This window comes from Hemiscyllium ocellatum, chromosome 12 (genome assembly GCF_020745735.1).
Source record: "Hemiscyllium ocellatum isolate sHemOce1 chromosome 12, sHemOce1.pat.X.cur, whole genome shotgun sequence".
In the NCBI taxonomy this organism is placed as follows: domain Eukaryota; kingdom Metazoa; phylum Chordata; class Chondrichthyes; order Orectolobiformes; family Hemiscylliidae; genus Hemiscyllium; species Hemiscyllium ocellatum.
Window position 1 is genome coordinate 64526641 of NC_083412.1, and position 20825 is coordinate 64547465.

The 20825-nt window shown below is 40.1% G+C and overlaps 1 protein-coding gene across 2 annotated transcripts in view; it reads right to left on the reverse strand.

Annotated features, from left to right (window-relative positions):
* LOC132820801 (POU domain, class 2, transcription factor 1-like) overlaps positions 1 to 20825 on the reverse strand; it is a 180433-nt gene that overhangs the window by 25810 nt on the left and 133798 nt on the right. For both annotated transcript variants that reach the window (XM_060833113.1, XM_060833112.1), the window contains 2 exons: positions 14765 to 14910; positions 11969 to 12148 (listed from right to left, as the gene is read on the reverse strand). In XM_060833113.1, the coding sequence (XP_060689096.1) occupies positions 11969 to 12148; positions 14765 to 14910 (326 nt within the window). The remainder of the gene's footprint in view (positions 1 to 11968; positions 12149 to 14764; positions 14911 to 20825) is intronic.

A 20825-nucleotide genomic window follows, 5' to 3' on the forward strand; every position in this document is an offset into this window, starting at 1 on the left:
CTTCATATTTTTAAATCAATCTGTTCAGAGGTGTTATCATCTTTGGAATAGTGGGACTTGAACTCAGACCCAAAGGAAGGGACACTACCATTGTGCCACAAGAGCCCAAACACCCAATTTCTTTCCCCAACAAAAATCAAAATTGCTGATCAAATCTAGCAGGTTTGGCAAAATCTGTGGGAATAAAATAGAGCTAACTTTTCAAGTCCAGTGACACTTCAGTTACGAGAAAAACGTGATACTTGTACTGGAGCTGAAGAAGAAAAGCTGTATATGTGATAATAAGAGCTCAAAGTGAGAAAATGGATGAGTTCTGCGGTATGTAAGCCATATAATGGGCCGAAGAGTGCATGAGAATGGATGACTGTGTTAAAAGCAACCCATATCATAACAGAACAGGGTGTGGGGTGAGGAAAAGTGTGTGTGTGTGTGTGTGTGTGTGTGAGTGTGTGTGAGAGAGAGAGAGAGAGAGAGAGAATAGCAGTTAAGAGGAGACAGCCCAGAGACACAGATATTAAGGGGGTAGAATAATCATGGATATTGTGGACAGCTGACCAGGGCAGAAGACAGGCTTCCAATTTCCACCCTGTCCTTGCCTTTAACTGGTCCATCTGAGACTCCTTCCTCCCCTTCCTCAATATCTGTGTTTCCATTTCTGGGGTAGGCAGACCACCCATGTACACTACATACCCACCGACGTACAATACAAACCAACCGACTCCCGCAGTTACCTCAACTATACACTCTCACACCTTGCTTGATGAAAGGACTTCTTCCTATTCTTCCAGTTTCTCCATCTTGGTTGCATCTGTTCTGAGACACCACCTTCCAAAGTGAGTCGCAGAAACGTTGATCCTTTTCCTCAATGAGGATTTCCCACTGCTGTGGTCGACAGGGTACTTAGCTCTGTTCTACCCATCTCACTTCTGCCCTCAACACTTCCCTCCCACAACAATGATAGGGTTCCCTGTTACTCACTTTGCACTACACCAACCTCCAAACCTAAAGGATTAAGCTGCATTTTCATTACCTTCAACAACTGGAAATATATTCCCCTTATCTCCTTTGTCAGTATTTCACAAGGATCTTTCCTTGCTGAGCACTCTGGTCCACTCCTCCTCACTCCAAACATCTGCCCAACTCATACAGCTCCTACCCATGCAATCACAGAAGGTGTAATACCTGCCCTCTTCTCTCCTCACCATCTAAGCTTCAGAGACCCCTTCCAAGTGAAGTAGTGATTTACCTGTACTTCATTCAACCTACTGTATTCGCTGTTTAAAATGTGTTCTTGTCTAGATTAGGGAAACAAATGCAAAGTGGGTAAATGCTTGGCAGAACACCTTTATTCTGTCTGCAAAAGTGACCCCAAACTTCGAGTTGCCTTCCACCTCAAGACACTGTGCGGTCACACTAACAGTTCTGTTACAGGTCTACTGCAATGTTTCAACGAGCCTCAGGTTGAAGAACGACATTTCATTTTCTGCTTTGGGACCCTGCAGCCTCTAGGAGTGAACATCAAGTTCAATAACTTTACAGTCTGATTCCATCCGGCCATCCATATTTTTTACCCACCTCACACCCAGTCTCGTTATGACATGGGTTACTTTTAGCATAGATACTTTTGCCCAAAACATCAATTCTCCTGCTCCTCAGATGCTGCCTGACCTGCTATGCTTTTCCAGCACCACACTCTAGACTCTAATCTCCAGCATCTGCAGTCCTCACTTTCACCTAGCTGCTTTCAGCATAGCCACCCATTCGCATGCTCTCCTAGGCCCATTATATGGGTTGCTTTCAGCAATTTTGCCACACTTAGCTCTTGAACTGTCCTATCTGTCCATCTTCCTTCCCACCTAGCCTCTCCACTTTGCCCTCCGACCCATCACCATCACCCCCCATCTGCATCTACCTATCGCCTTCCCAGCTACTTCCCCTTAGCACCCCCCACTCCCCCCCCCCACCTTCCGAATTATCTCTCAGCGTTCTTCCCCCACATTCCTGATGAAGGGCTTATGCCTGAAATGTTGATTCTCCTGCTCTTTGGATGCTGCCTGACCTGCTGTGATTTTCCACCTTTTTGACTCTGATCTCCAGCATCTGCAGTCCTCACTTTCTCCTTAGCTCTTATCATGACTTATTTAGCCTTCCTCCTGTCCTGGCTGGCTATCCATAATATCCTTGTTTACGTAGCCTTTTCATATCTCTCTCTCTCAGCTCTGTCTCCATGTATCTGTTCACCACATACATGCGACACTTTGGCTTCAGCACAAATACCAGTTGCTAGATCCTAGTTGCTAATTGATCTGGTGAAAAGTTACCAGACTCAAAACATTAACTCTGCTTTCTTCCCGCAGATGCTGCCAGATCTGCTTTTTTTTAAATTCAGATCTCCAGATCCGCAGTTCTTAGTTTTATCTTAATTCAGTTATTTTTCTTTCTGTTCGTTTCCAGAACTATTATCTAACACAACCGAAAGTTTTTTTTCCCCCACCACCAAATCACCTGTGGTACTTTTCATTTATTACCCACTGACGATAATCACTCGTGTTCCCACTTAGTCAAACTGCAGGCAATACCCTGAAAGGATAGCATCAAGTTCTTTTTATGAAAAAAAATTAACCTATTTTTCTAATCAATTTGTTCAGAGATGCAATCCTACAGCAGTTGGGAAATAAACGAGGCCACTTGGTCCTAGGGTAGGGACTTCACCTCCACGCCACAAGAGGGCCTTACAGTACCCAGTTCTTGGATATAAAGTCGAACATGCATCTTATGTTCTCAATCAATTCTGGTGCTGTTCTCTTTTACCCTTAACAGGACCTTCTAACGCCGACAGAAGAGAACACAGAATCTGAAATGTTACGTGGATTGCAACAATTTCAACAGGAAACCACCCATTTCACTTCCCATGATATCAAAGAAGCCAGAAAGTTAAGCTGTGCGCATGGCAAAATATCAGCACAATGAAAATAGTCCTTCTGAAGACTATGCTCACAAGAGGTTGTGAGCCATCTGCATCCTAGAAGCCTCTTCCAAGTGATCAGATGGCAAAGAATGGCTAGGGTTGTAGGAGGCCAATCAGCTCAAGGAAAATGCAGGAGGTTTAGGTCTTCACCTGCTTACTCAGGATCTTCCCTCTATTTTAAGATCAGAATTGGAGATATTCATTAACATCTGTCATGGGGAAAATACTGAAATCAATTATTAAGGAAATAGTTGGCTTCTATTTAACAGTCAGACACTGTTTAACTGTGCAGTTAAGAGTCAAGCTCATTGATGTGAGGTATCAGCACCTTTGCTGTGTTTTCCATTTTCCTCAGCTGAGGATTTCTACCCAGCATGGTTGACAGGGCCCTTGACCCAGAGGCATCCCACATACTGCACTTTTGCTCTCGCTCCTCTGGTCTTCACTTTCCAACACAATAGTTTGAATATTCAATGGATAAGCCTTTGCCATTTGTCACATCTAATTAGATTAGATTAGATTAGATTAGATTACTAACAGAATGGAAACAGGCCCTTCGGTCCAACAAGTCCACACCGACCTTCCGAAGCGCAACCCACCCGGACCCATTTCCCCTACATTTACCCCTTCACCTAATGCTATGGGCAATTTAGCATGGCAAATTCACCTAACCTGCACATTTTTGGACTGTGGGAGGAAACTGGAGCACCCGGAGGAAACCCACGCAGACACTGGGAGAATGTGCAGACTCCACACAGAGAGCCGCCTGAGGCGGGAATTGAACCCGGGTCTCTGGTGCTGTGAGGCAGCAGCGCTAACCACTGTGCCACCGTGTCGCCCACAATGTGATGAGACCTCCTTCTTCATCCCTTCAACATTCCAATGGGACAGCTTCGTCTGCAGTACTCTGCTCAAACTCCTTCCACTGCCCTCTAATTACAGCTTTCTTTATAAGTGCTGTAAGTGTAGCAAATGCTCTTTCAGCTACCTCGTTCTCACTATCTAAGATCTGAAACACTTCCTCCATTTGAAACAGAGCTGTATGTCGCCATGATATAAAACGTGGAGCATTGATTTTGAATTTCATTATCTGTGTTTAACACCTGGCATTTTCGTGACTTTAATGCATTGCTTTGAAATGGCCACAGCAACACCTGACTACACAGGTTAGCCAACCTTCATGAAACCTATAGCAATGTGCATAATCATCTAAACTAAAATTAAAATTTTATCAAAGATCACTAAAACTAGTCCATCCAATCAGTTCTGTAGAGGTCCTCATCTCCTGCATTGATACACCTGTATGATAAGTTTCACATGTTGGAGATGAAAACAAAATCACGTGCAATGATTAAGTTTGAAACAATGATTTCAGATATCAAAATACACAGACCAACTTGTGTTTTAAGGAACTGCTATTGATACAGCAAGGAGATGCATTTTTGACTGTTAAATTGGAATCTGGGAGGGCAGCAGGAGGAGTTTGAACAGAGTATTGTAGAGGAAGCTGTCCCATTGGAATGCTGATAGTGTCATCATGTTGGATGTGACAGAAATTGCGATAGCAAGTGTTCTGTTAGTTTCTCAAGAAGGAAAAGTATTCAGTGACAGAATTAATGAAAAAGAAACATCAGAACACTGAAAACTATAGGGACAACTAAAACTTTCTCTGATATTGATTACATAAGATATCAGTTAAATAATTATGATATCAGGCTAAAACCTTATACCTCAAGGACACCCAATGGATTTTTTTTTACACTAAATACTCCTTTAATCTTCCTTTTGTACTAGACATTATCGCTATTAACTTTATACTATTGTACATGAATGCCTGACTTTACATGTTTATTACCTTTCTTATGGTTTTACTTTCAGACAGCATTTGTTTGCTATTCATACCTCCTTTAGACACCATCTTTTGTTTATTTTTTATATATTCCAATACCATTCCCTTGGCTTTAGATCATCAAGCCTTTTGACATTTGATCTCTCACAACTTCTACTCTACCATAAATCTTCCCATTGTTCTATTTATCATTGTCCCCAATTTCACTTGGCTTAAAATCTACTAAATTTCTAATTTATCACAGTTTTGGTGAAATGTTTTTCTCTCTCTCTTTCTCTCTCACTGTACAGATGCTACCGAAAAATGCAGAGTACTTCCAGCATTTTTGAAATTCAAGATTTCCAAAAGTAATTGGATCAGAAGCATTATTTTACAAAAAATATTAGTGTAAGCACAATACTTTCATATACACAGGGTGAGTCCTGTATCTGTGGGTCCAGTTACCCATGGTTGACTGTAACCAAAACATATTATAGGGAACATTCCGGAACCAGGAGGCTGCAGGGAAGGTACGTTTCCAATTTAAATGAATGAGTTCACTCTTATCCGTGGTTTTAGGCTTCCGTCATAGGTTCTGGAACGTATACCCTGCGAGTACGGCGGGGGGTGGTGGGGGCGCGGGGAAAGAGGGTGGTGGGACGACACTACTACATTAATAGGTGCATTCTCACACTATTGCTGATCATTAGTTTCCTTGAATAAGCATGGAATTACTCTATGAGCTAATTTCAGAGCCTAAAGCCAACAGAACCAAAAGGAAGGCTTCTTTATCGCTCAGGTTGTTAATACAAGTCTTTAACCTAGGTAAAATCAAAAACATCTGAACGCTTATTTCACTGTACTTGACATTAGAGGATTTTTCCCACACTGAATTGCTTTAATTGAATATCTTTTAATTGGCCCACATATCACATCATTTAAAATATTTGAAACAAACATTATATTTTGCTTTCAGCATATTTAAGGGCAAATTATTTTCATGAGCTTTCCATTTTCCATGACACCATTTATAACTTTGTCCAACCTAACTCTGTTTATTTCCCCTTCAGTCACTCCACCATCACCTGTCCTTCAACAATATTTAACCAGGTTGTACCATATTCTTTATGACTGATTCTGAACCTACAGATTTTTGGGCACAAAGGCAGCATCTCCATGAGGTAGTGAAATCTAGAGAGTAAGACATAATTATTTTCTCTGATGCTGTTCTGCCTCAGTTTTAAAATGTCATCAAACATGATGTATCTCGACGCCAAGTTGTCATTCTTCATTCACGCCAATGCTGCTGCAATTCAAGTACAGCTCAGGAGTGCCTCCGAAACCGGTTCTTTCTCCTGAAATTGGAGAGATGCTTTCCAGCCATCTGGACACTGTCCAATCCATCAAAGGTGATATTGCACAAGTTCTGCCTGAGTACTTGTGGGGCTGGCATCAAGAAGGATACTTACATTTGTTCAAACGTCCACCCATTGAAAATGAAGGAAATGATGGAGGCACAACTGACTGAATTTCTCTAGTGCTCTTACTTGTCTTTGATAAACATTACAGGTCTGACTGCAGTGCAGGAGAGTGGTGACATCAATCGATCCGTATACTTGAACTTTTATTTTATTTCAAGTATTCATTGCCATTTTTAGAAGGCTGGAGCAGCTGCGCTGCTTTTGGATTATCTTGCCTATGGTAGCCATATGAGAGAGATTGCTACCAAGGTATAGGAAATATTCAGCATATTCAAGAGGCCTTCCTTCAAAATATGTGAGGTACAAAATGGCTGACCAGTAACTCTGCTCCAAACTCCTGATTTTTTTGTTCTAATCATCTTGACATATTAAAGCAGGATGACAATTTCCATCATCAGGGTGCTGATCCGCCTTCTTGCTCTGGTCATATCTGGTCTTCACTGGCATTACACTGAGACCAATTTCCTTGCTAGTTTAAAACTCATGTTGAAGAGATTTAAACTAAATAGTAGGAGAGAGGGTTCATGTAAGAAAGATTCTCAAAAGGTAAAGAGATACAACAAGGCAACATTGCAGGGTAGCAAGATCAACAAGTGACAAGACGACACAAAGTACAAACATCAGTGCACATCAGCAATTATGGTCAGAGGAGGAAAATTACTTTAAACAGTGGGTGGGGAGTGTTCAGATGAAGAAAGATTTAGAAATCTAAAGATAAGATTTAAGGCAACAAGCAAGTATACAGATGTCCGTAAAAAGAAGCTACGTAGGGCAGGAAAGGAACAGAGAATTTACAAATCGTAGTGGGTCAAAAAAATGATCCAAGCAAAGAACAATAAAATAAAAGGTGAATTCATCTTATCAGAATGTGTGGAAAATTCATAAGCAGCCAAATGAGCCAGTGGCACAAATGGAGAGAAATAATTTAAATGCAGTCAGCATTATAGTTATGGAGGTTGATGAATACATGTTATTTCAAAGAGACTGGCGTACTGTAAAAGGCAAAAGGTAGCCCCAAGAAGAATGGCATAACAACATTAAGGAGAAAGGATTGTGGCCCAGAAAACCAGAAGGAGAATCAGCCTGGGTTTCCTATGTCTGACATGAGGCTAAAAAGCCTTTATGAGGTTCGAAAACAAAGTTGAGGGCTCTCAGGGAAACAACTTTCCAAGAACTGTGCCATGACCTCTGCGACATCAGTCGTGCCAGTGGGACACTAGCACTAGCCTTTACATATTATTCATGAGGACTTTGCAGGGTCAACAAGGCTGAGTATGCTCTGGTTATTTTCACTGCCTTAGTCAGCGTCAGGTGGTCTATCCAGTTTCATTCCTTTTCGGGGCATTCTAATGACTGATACAACTGAATGGCTTGCTAGTTCATTTCAGAGGGCAATTAAGAGTCAAACAAATTGCTATGGGTGGAAAGGCACATGCAGGCCTGACCAGATAAGAATGGCAATTTATCCTTAACGATATTAGTGAAACAGTTTTCTTTTTAGGATAATTCACAATGGTTTCATCGTAATCATTAATTTAAATTCATCTACCGTGATGGGATTTGAACCTCGATTCCCAGAATATTCCAGGTCTCTGAATTACTAATTGAACAACACCACGCTTTCACCTGCCTTAACAAAACATTAAACAGGACTATAATATTGAGATCTAGGTGCAGAGGGACAGGGGTGCATATGTGCAAAGATCACTGAAGGTGACAGGACAGGTGGAGACAGCAATTAATAAAGAATACAATACTTAGGTTTATTAATGATGCATAGAGTAGAAAAGCAAGGAGGTAATGGTGAACTTTTACAAGACACTTGTTAAGCTTCAGCGGGTGCATTGTGTACAATTCTGGGTGCTACACAACAGAAAGGAGGTGAAGACACTGGAGAGGATTCAGAAGAGATTTTAAAAAATGATTCTGAGATGAGAGGATAGACCAGAGAGTCTGGGTCTTTTCTCCTTGTAAAGAAGGCAGAGGAGATCTGATAGCTGATTTTGATATGATGAGGTGCGTATTGAGCAGATAGAAATAAACTATTCCTGCGTTTGTAAAAGGATTGAGAATGCAAGGGCACATATTTAAAGTGATTTTCAAACACAGCAAACGGTTTGGATCTGGATTGCATTGCTTGGAAGTGTGATATAGAGAGAGTCAACTGAGACATTCAAAGGACTGTGAGATGAGATTTTGGTTATAAACAACATGCCAAGATACTGAAAAAAAAATCAAGTGAATGACTCCAAGTCATAACGCACGTTTGAGTGCCAGAGCAGCTATGATGTGCTGAATGTTCTCCTCTGGCACAAGTCTGTGATCTATGGATTATTAACGAGGCAAAGGATGATATTAGATAAAAAGGCTTATAACATTAAAAAAAGCTGTAGCAAGTCTGTGAATTAAGTCTACTTTAGCATCAGTAAAGGGTCATCACCAAGTTGACAAGAAAAGCTAAATAGAATGATCTAATTGAACAAAAATATAAATTTAGGTTTAGGATCTTTTGCAAGTATATAAAAGTTAAGAGTTACTGAAATAAATTTGTATTTTGAGAGCAGAAACAGGACAAATCATCACAAGAAATAAGGGAACAGCTGGACCTTGGAACAGATAGTCTGCATCTGGTTTCACAGAAGAAGGTGTAAGTTGCTTCCCAGAAATATGGGATATCCTAGGAACTAATTAGAGTGAAGAAACTTAAGGCAATTAATATCAACAGAAAAAAAAGAGAACTCCAATGGACTGAAATCCAACAAATCACAGGATTCGATTACCTTTCTATTCATGGATTCTAAAGGAAACAGCAGTTTCCATAATGATTGTGCTAGTTATGATTTGACAAAAAAAAAACGGTAAGTTCAGCAACTGTCCCAGTAGACAATAAATTAGCAAATGTAACAACGTTATTCAAAATAGATATAGGGAGAAAACAAGGCACTTCAGGCAGGTTCGCCTAATATCAGTAAATGCAAAGGTGCTGTATTTTGTTCCTGATGCTAAGAAAAGACATTTATTCAAAGCTTTCCATCTTGCACTCATTAATATATTCTTGCATATTGTACTAAAGAGAAAACTAACACTTAAACTGCATGAAACAACAATGCTAATGTTTGGCAAATGGACTCCACCTTTGCCAACATAATGCAAACATATACACTGTGCTTGTTTTAACTCAACAAAATACATGACAGCCATTTGCAGATCAGTTTCTCAGGATAATGCCCTGACAAATCAGAGTCAACTTGTTTGGTTTAAAAGTTAAACACCGCCTGGGAGCTCACTATCAGTTGTCATTAATAAATTAATAATAATTAATGACAATCAGCACTCTACTCTCATATTATAAATATTAATCATAAGCTATTAAATAAGAATGAACTATGCACTTAGAAAAACATAGGATGATTTAAAGAACATCGGTTTCACAAAAGTGAATTCTCATTGACAAATGTATTAGTTTCTGAGGTTGATAAAGAGAAACTAGTAGACCATTGTACTTGGATTTCCAAAAGGTTTTTGATAAAGTTCCACACAAAAGGCATACAGGATGAGGGGTTCTAGAATCGGAGGTGATGTATTAGTATGAACAGTTGAATGAACAGGAAACAGACAACAAGGATAAATGTGACACATTGGGAGGCTGTAACCAGTAGTATGTCATAAGGGTCACTGTTGGGGCCTCAACTATTTAAAGTAATTTAGCTCTACAGATTAAAAAAAAGTTCACTTTGTATATTAGCTTTCCACTTATTTATGAAAAGGTAGAAATCAGACCTACTTTACTGGCAATAAATCTGTGTTATGGAAGGGAAAATCTCACTTTGTTCCACCAGCAAAGATCTCTGTGAAGGTTTTTGTTGACTCAAATGGCAAATATAAGCTTTTAATTTGATCCATTAGCTCAAGAAAAATATGCAGAATTGGGTAAAATTGAACCTTTTATCATCTGAAAATTGCAAGGTTAAACATCCAATCCTCTGAGGAAGGAGGGGTCTGTGAACCATAGGTGACACTATAAGAATTACTGTTCCAATTGCTTCAGTGCCTAATGTATAAGAATGGTAATAGGCCAGCACTAGACTTCCCTTTGTGTTGATACAAAATGTCATATTTCTTGCTCAAAGATATATTTGATTGATTTGACCATATAAAGTTCTGTCTTCTGTGCCTCATAAGGAAAACTGTAACAGTGCTAAATGTGAAACCAAAACTCCAGAATTTACCAGAGCCAGGGGCATAAATGTATACAATATTTGGAGGGGGACAACATGGTATTCATATATTTTTCCCAGGTGTTGATGCAACTCATCATCTTTATAGTCCTTGCTCAACATTGTTCCGAATATCCTGTATTTTCTTTTGAAATTCCTTCGTAACTAATTGGAAATTGTCATTTCCGGTTTAGTTCTTGGTTATCATTTCATTGATAAGACTTCCCAAAAATCAGTTTTGGAAGATACCAATGATCCGATGTTCTCTCTCTCCAGCCTTCCTGCCTGTCCCCATAGACAAAACACATTTCTCTTTGGCACTTCAAGCATAATAGCTCAACTTGACTGATCGGAATAACAGCCATCATAGCAAGAAACTTAGTTAAACTGCACACTTGAACATTCTGAATGAAACAGCAGATTAAATAGCTCAAACACAAACTTGGTGTTTGCATGTCACAGAATATTCAAAATTCAACATGATCCCTCAAATCTGGATTGGCAAAAATGCCCACTAAAACGTTAAGCTACTAACTCAGAATCTAACAGCTACAATTGCACAAGACACCTTAAATTCAATGACAATTGCAGAATATTCACAAACCATGTTTACAGAAAACTATTGTTTAAATTGTGTTATGTTGTCCAATAGAAATTTCTGACTAGCCACAGGAGTGATCAAGATAACACTGTTTTAATAATAAGCACTAAGTCTAGTTGGAAGAATGTCTTTAAGAAATACATTACAGATGAAGGATCACTATCTCTTGGGGTAATAAAGGGTGCGTGGTAAATGCTATATTTGTTACCAACACTTATGTTCCAAGGATGAATGCAAAAAAGGAAACGTATTTCACATGCACATTTACTCATCTATTATTATTCAGGAACCCAAGTACAGCACTAACCATAGTTAAACAAAAACTCAAACTTATATTTGTCTTATTGGTTCTTAAAAATACAAAAGTACATATACGATTGATAGCATTGAAATCATATCACCAATAATGGTGTCTATTACACTTTTTATTTACTATTTGGCATCACAACATGTAGATTTGCAATTAGCCAACTGTGACAGGTGGTCAACATATTGGACAATGTGATCTAAAACTGCCTTATGAAATGAAACCATCTGAACAAAAATGTATTCATGTCATTACTGCATGAAAGCATGTTGTTACAAAATCCCTGTGAATACTCAAGTCTCTGTTCACAAGTTTTGTTCTGTATTTTCTTCTCTTGGTACTTCCAACTAACAAGATTAGCTATATCTGCTGCATTAAGTACCTCGATTTACAAAGTTTGTTTTACGCTACCAAATTCAATTTTCTGCACAATGCAGCTTATCGTTACAAATTACTTACAGCCAAGTTGCGGAAAACATTCTGCCAATTACGTTTTGTAAACAGGAGTAGAAATAGAACCAGTAGTTTGCAGAGAATTTACTTAAATTCTACGTATGTTCTCCTACCATGGAGGTGGGGTTGTGAAAAATTGTTTTGGTAGAAGTGGTAGTGCCGCTGTTACTGCTGGGTGGATTAATCCGCTTCTCTTTCTGGCGTCTGTTACAGAACCAGACTCGGATCACCTCCTTCTCCATCTGCAGCTGATCGGCAATCATCATTATCTCCTCCGAGGTAGGCTTTTGGTTCTGCATGAACAAAATATATATGTTTTGTTTACAACAGTTAAGTACAGATCTCTTCACTATATTCAGCATTCTTTTTTTCATTCATTCATAGGATGTGGGCGTTGATAGCTGAGCCAACATTTGTTGCCCATCCCTTGTTCCCCTGGAAAAGGTGGCGGTGAGCTGCATTCTTGATCCAATGCAGTCCATGTGCTGCAGAAAACCTACATTTTCGTGAAAAAAAGGAATTCCAGGAGTTTGACCACTGCACTGAAGGAATGGTGATATATTTCCAAGTCATGATGGCAAGTGGCTTAGAGGGGAACTTGCAGGTGGTAATATTCTCACTTATTTATTACTTTTGTTCCTTGTGATCAAAGTGGTTATGGGTTTGGAAGGTGCTGTTTAAGGATTTTTAGGGAATTTCTGCAGTGTATCTTGCATTTGGTACACAATGCAGCAATTGAGCATTAGTGGTGGAGGGAGTGAACATTCACATTTTTGGATGCGGTGCCAATCCAATAGCGCTGTTTTGTCCTGAATTATGTCAAGCTTTGAGTGATGTTCAAGCTGCACTCATCCAGGCAAATGGGAAGCATTCCATCACGCTCCTGACTTATAACTTGTAGATGGTGGCTAGCCTTTGGGAAACAACTACCTCTTGAAAATGATCAGAATTTATTAACTACATTCTTATAATTATAACAAACTAGATATACTAATAGATACCCTATGACATTAGTCATTCAGGGTTTTCTCAACTGAACACAGTTATGATGCTTTGTTACTAACAAAGTCTCTCTCTTTTAATTCAGTGTTTCAACTCTACAAATTCAAATGATGAAAGCTGTTTGTAAATTGTTCATGCCAATTAGAAGTCACATACAAATACCAATATGAACAGGAGTAGACCATTCAGTCCCTGGATCCAACTCTGTCATTCAATAAGATCGTGGATGATCTGTTTGCGATTCAAATCCCACCTTTCCAACTACATCTGGTAATCTGAGATTTCCTAGCTAAACAAGAATTTATTTACCACTGCCTTAGTGACTCCAACTTCACTGCTTTTGAGGCAGAGAGTTTCGAGGCTGCAAAACCCTCTCACCTCTACTGAAAAGGGTGATCCCTAATTTTAAACAGTGTCTCACTTACAAAAGGAAGGATCCTTTCCACATCCACCTTGTCAAGACCACTCAGGATCTTATTTTACTTCATCAACTCCTTTAAAACCTAGCCTATTAAAACTATAAGGCAACCTATTCACTGCAGGCATCAATCATGTAAACCTGTGACCCACCTCCAAATCATTACCCATATGCATATATTTTTATGTATGGTTTTAAAATAAATATTATATCCACAAAATAAAACAGACAAGAGGCTAATCAGATAATATGAAAACAAAAATGCAATTAAGTAATGTTTTTGCTATGTAATGAAAGCAGCATGATATCCAAAAACAAATTTACCAAAGGAAAATCTCATTACAATACACCTTTTTAAAAAAAACAGGTTAACTGCTTTATAGCAGTTGAGCCATAAGTGGTTGTATTAGTTTAAGAGTAACAGAAATCTTTCAGACACTGAAATCCATGGTTTCTGGTCAAAGGGAGATTTCAACAGAAGACTGAGCTGAATAGTAATGATTGGTTCTATAAGTGAAGAAGAACCATGTTAAAACTTAACAGGTTTAATTTGACCTGTTTCACATGAATGGCTCCAGGGATTAGGGATTTTAGTCAGGCGAATAGATTGGAGAAGCTGGGGCTGTTCTTGTTAGAAACAGAAGATTAAAAGGAGATATAATAGATATATACAGAATCACAAAGGGTGCAGATAGAGAAAAACTGTTTTCATTGGCAGAAGAATCAAGAACAAAGGGGCATGAACCTAAAGGGATATGATGGGAAAACATGATGCAACAAGGGATTACACTCTGGAGTGCCCTGCTTGAAAGGATGGTGGAGGTAGGTTCAATTGTGGTCTTCAAAAGACAGCTTGGTTGAACACCTGAAGATGTCAAGGTTGATATTATTAGCTGGAAATAGCATTTAGAAATAGGGCATAAAAACATAAGAACTAGGAGGAGGTGGCGGCAGGAATTCAGTCCCTTGAGATCATGGCTGATCTTATCTCAGCCTCAACTCCATTTTCCTGTGCACTCTCCATAACCCTTCAATCCATTAGTCATTAAACATCTCTCTACTAGCTTACTTAATTTCCGCCAACTATCACACGCTGGGGTAGTGAAATCTATAGATTCACGACTCTTTGAGAAGAGTAATTTCTCATCTCTGTTTCAAATCTGCTACCCCTTATCCTAAAACTATGACCTCTCATTTTAGATTGCCACTCAAGTGGAAACATCCTCTTTAGCATTTTATATACATTAAATAGATAATCATATCATTAGCTAGGGTTCAACAATGGGATAATGCTAGATAATGCATATCATCCTCACTTTAAATGGAGAGATCTTGCTGCCAAATTTGGAGAACAAAATTAATTGTTTTATTTATATACCAAGTTGAAGACTTTGTGGTTAACCCAAGTCAAACTAATTCCAAATTATAGTTAAGTATATCACAAGATGCTGACTGTGTGTTACCATGCATCTCATTGCTGGTTACTGACCTCCAGGAAACTCTTTTCTAAGGCCACTCGAACATTGGTCTCTATGCTGGTGCGTTTCTTTCTCCTGCGGCTCAGCCCTTCGATTCCCAGACCTGGAGAAGCCAAGGAGCTGGGATTTGACAGTGCAGAGTCTACTGACAAATTTTCTGTTTAAAACAAAAACAAAATCGAAAGAAAATTAACAGGAAAATAATGTCAGCCGACTGGTTTTATTTCCTTAAATTCTTGCTGTCCAATAAAAAATATAATGCTTAAATATTCAGATTTAGTGTTGATATTCACAGCCTTTCACATAATCAATTTGCCAGACATAGGTATCCTTAAATAACTTCAGGATTGCTGCAATAGTCCACTGGAGTTCAACTTCCTTACAAGCCAATTAAAAATATTGCTCATTGAGGCTTATTGCATAAGCAACCTACTTGAGCAAGCTAAGGTACAAGGCTATGGTCAGCATTTGGTTCATGCAGAGTTAATGTTATGTGCTGATGTGAGGAGTCCTGCATGTAACAAGGTAGCCTACCATCTTTGGTATATTGCAATTTTCAATTTTGAAGCTCACAGGAACACAAATGTTTTAAAATAAATTTGATTCAATGTTAACTATGTGGAAAAGAGATATTGCAGCTTTCGTCTTTAGTCATTGACAAAGTTGCCTGGGTTTTCATTAATAGGCTTTCCTCTATTGAAGGACAGAAATGCAGCCAATCGTTTTGTTGAGTATTTATTCACAGTAAAAGACAAAATAAAATCTAAAATTGTGGGGATCCAAAGATCTAATTAGAGAGAATAGTTTTGGAGAAATTAATGGGACTAAAAGCCAACAGCTCAACCTGGACTTGATTTTTATATCCTGGAACTTCAAAAGAAATGGCTTCAGAGATAGCTGTTATGTTGTGATGTTCCGGAATTCTAGAACTGTCCCTACAAATGAGGGTAACACTTTTTTAAAGAACAAAAATGGAGGAAACAGGGTACTAAACACCAGTTGGTTTGACATCAATAGCAGGGGAAGTTCTGGGAAATTGTGGATATTGATTTATTAAGGACAACAGAAAAATCAAAAATGGTTAGACAAAACCAACATGCTCCAATGAAGTGGAAATCACATTTGTCAAACCTATTAAAGCTTTGTAAGAGTTTAACTATCAGACTGAATAGCTGCTTTTTTAAAAAAACTCCATTGGTGATAATGCTCAAAACAGCCATGTCAATATATTAGGTAATATCGTGGAAATTGCTAGATATAAAAAGTAGTCAAAGTCATGCATATCTGGTTAGATTTGGTACTTTATCATGCACAGCATTTGAAAATTGTTCAGAAGCTGAACTAAAAACAGCAAATATTGGAGATCACAGCAGGTCAACTCTGATGAAGGGTCATCTAGACTTGAAATATTAGCTTACTCTCTCCATGGATGCTATCTGACTCGCTGTGACATAGAACATAGAACATAGAAGGATACAGCGCAGTACAGGCCCTTCGGCCCTCGATGTTGCGCCGACCGAATCCTACCTAACCTATACTAGCCCAATAACTTCCAAATGCCTATCCAATGCCCGCTTAAATGACCATAAAGAAGGAGAGTTCACCACTGATACGGGCAGGGCATTCCATGAACTCACAACCCGCTGTGTGAAGAATCTACCCCTAACATCTGTCCTATACCTACCACCCCTTAATTTAAAGCTATGTCCCCTAGTAACACCTGCCTCCATTAGCGGTAAAAGGTTCTTAGTATCTACCCTATCTAAACCCCTAATCATCTTATACACTTCTATCAGATCTCCCCTAAACCTTCTCTTCTCCAATGAGAACAGCCCCAAGTGCCTCAGCCTTTCCTCATAAGATTTTCCTACCATTCCAGGCAACATCCTGGTAAACCTCCTCTGCACTCGTTCTAAAGCTTCCACATCCTTCCTATAGTATGGCGACCAAAACTGCACACAATACTCCAGATGAGGCCGCACCAGAGTCTTATACAACTGCAACATGACCTCAGGACTCCGGAACTCAATTCCTCTGCCAATAAAGCCCAGTACACCATATGCCTTCCTCACAGCACTATTTACCTGGGTGGCAACTTTCAGAGATCTGTGTACATGGACACCAAGATCCCTCTGCTCATCCACACTACCAAGTAGCCTACCATTAGCCCAGTAATCCATCATCTTGTTATTCCTACCAAACATTTGTTTGGTAGGAATATTCCTCCAGCATTTGTTGTTTTCAGTACAGATTCCAGCATCTGCAGAAATTTGCTCCTGCACATGTTCAGAAGCTGAATGGCCCATTTGTTCTTGTGAGTTAATTTGTTGTCAATTGTCTTGCCAATTTATTAGCCACATGCATGATCCACAGACTCCATGCAAGGAACTGTAAGGCTTCTCTTTTGCTTCACTAATTTCTCGTGCTTAAAAAAAGGCATAAAGTAAAACCAATACTGTAGATTATATGATTCCACTGAAATAAAAATGAAGATCTGTGGATGCTGCAAATCTGAAACAAAATCAGAGTGCTGGAGAAACTTAGAAGGTCTGGCAACATCTGTATAGACAAACACAGTTAATGTTCCAAGTCCAGTAACCCTCTCAGAACAGATGAAATGTTAACTCTGTTTTTCTCTCTACATCTATTGCCAGATCTGCCGAGTTTCTTCACTACTTACCTTTTGTTTCTGAGTTCCATTGAAACTCAACTGACCCTTTATATTTAGGATTTGGATACTGATATTTTGTATATACTTATCCAGACTTTTCTGACTACAGTCCATACTGATGCAGACTAAGAAACATCCATGAAAGATGTCTGAGGAGGTCTATGAATTTTGAAAGAAAAGTCTCTAATTAGGTTGAGGAGCTCAGGAGTCAGTACATTAACAGTTTAAATGATCCATGTTAAATTCTGCTGTCTCTTTGCAACTTTGGTCTTTAAATACTTGTCACCATCTTTCCCTACTCACTTTTCAAGGGAATCTTACCCCAACTGTCTGTCATAGACAGGAATTCCTGAAATCAGATATATCCATATAGGCTGTAAACAACTAATCAATCCCACCATGCACAATTATGGCTCTTCGTGATCTCAAAGTCACTGATGGGCTTTTCATCTGATGTCAACTTCACTGCTTGCCAATCCTCCCCACTGGGCATGCCTCAGATGAAAACGTGCACAGGTGAAGATTATTCAGATTGAAATCTGACAATTTCATGCTGATGTAGTGTGGCCATGTGGTCTAAGGTGCTGGTTTATAGCTCCAATCTATTCAGAGGCATGGATTCAAATCCCATGGGGCCCTCTTTTGGTGCAATAGTAGCATCCCTACCCCTGGACTGACAGGCCTGGATTCAAGTCCCACCTGCTCCAGAGGTGTGTAATTACATCTCTGAACAGGTTAATTAGGAAAATACACGTTTAAATTAAAAAGAAGTCATGCTCACGGCCCTCTTGTGGTACAATTGTAGCGTTCGTACGCCTGGACTAGGAGGCCTCCGTTCAAGTCCTATCTGCTCCAGAGGTGTGTAATAACGATCTTTATCATGAAACAAAAACAGAACTGAGCTCTGGTCCATTGGGTTATGGGATTGTATAGCCCTGTCTATTGCATGTTGCTTCCAGTATTTGAAATGGAAGTAATCCAGTGATGTAATTTCACCTCATTTTTAGGTATGCCTGGTGCTGTTCCTGGTGTGCACTCTTGACAGTAATGGTACAGCAGGAGATATGCTGGGCCATGAGGTTGCAGACTAGGGTCAAGTACAGTTCTGTGGCCGCCAATGACTTACACAGTGCCTCAAGGACATCCAATTTTGAATTACTGGCATTATTACAGAGTAGGCTTTGGCAGGGATGTCTGAAACTGAATAGAACTAGGGAACATGTGGCAGTTATTGTCAATTTTGATGTAACTGAAAGCAATATCTCCAAATTTGCAGACAACACTAAGCCAAATGGCAGTGTGTGCTGTGAAAAGGACGCTAAGTGGCTGCAAGGTAACTCGGACAGGCTGGCTGAGGGGGCAAATACTTGGCAAATGCAATATACTGTGGATAAATGTGAGGATATTCACTTTGGTCACAAAAACAGGAAGGCAGATTATTATCTGAATGGTAGCAGTTTAGGAAAAGATGAGGTACAATGAGAGCTGGGTGCCATGGTAGAACACTGCTAAAGGTTGGCTTGCAGGTGCAGCAGACAGTGTGGAAACTAATGACACGTTGACCTTTATAGCGAGAGGATTTGAGTGCAGGAATAGGGATGTCTTGCTACAGTCATATACGGCCTTGGTGAGGCCACACCTTGAGCATTGCTGGCAGCTTTGGTCTCCTAGTCTGAGGAAGGACACGCTTATTATTGAGGTATACCAGCAACGGTTCACCAGACTGATTCCCTGGATGGTAGCTGAAGCGCAGCAAGTCAGGCAGCATCCAAGGAACAGGAAATTCGACGTTTCGGGCATAAGCTTATGCCCGAAACGTTGAATTTCCTGTTCCTTGGATGCTGCCTGACCCGCTGCGCTTTTCCAGCAACACATTTTCAGCTCTGATCTCCAGCATCTGCAGACCTCACTTTCTCCCTGGATGGTAGAACTGACAAAGGAAAAAAGCCTGGTTAGACTGAGCTTGTACTCACTGGAATTTAGAAGAATGAGCGGTAATCTCAGAAACATAAAATCCAGATGGAACTGGACAGGCTAGATGCAGGAAGAATGTTCCCAAAGTTGGGCAAGTCCAGAACTAGGGGTTATAATCTAAGAATAAGGAGTAAGCAATTCAAGATTGAAGTAAGGAAGAATTTCTTCACTCAAAGTTGTGAAAATGTGAAATTCTCTACCACAGAAAGCTGTTGGGGTCAGAGTCGAAAGATTCAATGCTGGAAAAGCACAGCAGTTCTGGCAGCATCCAAGGAACAGGAGAGCTGATGTTTCCGGCATAATGTGGAGGGGGAAGGTGGCTGCGAGATAATTGGGGTGGGGGGGGGAGGGGTGGATTAGGGTTGGGGAAGCCGGTGGAGGTAGCTGGGAAGGCGATAGATGGATACAGGTGGGAGATAATAGTGATTGGTCAGTAGGGGAGTGTGGAGTGGATAGGTAGGAGGTGGCACGGGGAGGAAGGAAGATGGACAGGTTGGGCAGGTCAAGAGAGCGGTGCAGAGTTGGAGGGTTGGATCTGGGATGAAGTGGGGAAGGGGAGATTTAGAAATTGGTGAAGTCGATGTTGATGATGTGTGGCTGAAGGGTCCCACGGTGGAAGATGAGGCGTTCTTCCTCTATTGTTAGGTGGCTTGGACTTGGCAGTGGAGGCAGCCAGGAGTTGCCTGTCCTTGAGGGAATGGGAGGGGAGTTGAAGTAGTCGGCCACAGGGCTCAAGGGCAGAGGTGCAGGAAGTGGAGGAGATGCTGAGGGCATGGTTGATCACGTTGAAGAAGAAATTGCAAGGCCTTGAAATAGAGGCTGTCTTCGAGTGGAATTTCTCCTCCTGGCAGCAGATATATTAGAGGCAAAGAAATTCGAAGTAAGAGATTGCGTTTTTATTGGGTGGGATGTGTGTGCACATGTGTGAGTGAAATGGGAGGAGATGTAGTTAAGGTAGCTGTGGTAATCGGGTCAGTTTGATAGATATGTTCAAGAGGGATCTGGATGTGGTCCTTGCGGCTAAACAGATTAAGGGAAATTGACAGAAAACTAGAACAGAATACCGAAAATGCATAATCAGCCACGATTGTACTGAACGGTGGTGTAGGCTCATAAGGTCGAATGGCCTCTCCTGCACCTATTTTCTATGTGACAACATAACTGAGTGCATATAGATATGTTTAATCAACCTGTTCAGATGTGACATGACACAACTCTAGATCAGGTAGGACTTGAACACAGGCAAGCAAAATAAAACAATGACCAGAAAAGTAGATGCGAGGACTCTGTAAACAACTAAATAAAGTAGATTTTTCCTTCTTGTTGATTTTATCACCACCTGCTGCAGATTAGTCTTAGAGCTACGTCATTTAGGACTCATGCAGCTCAGTCAACAGTGATGTAACTGGAGGGGTTGATCAGATGCC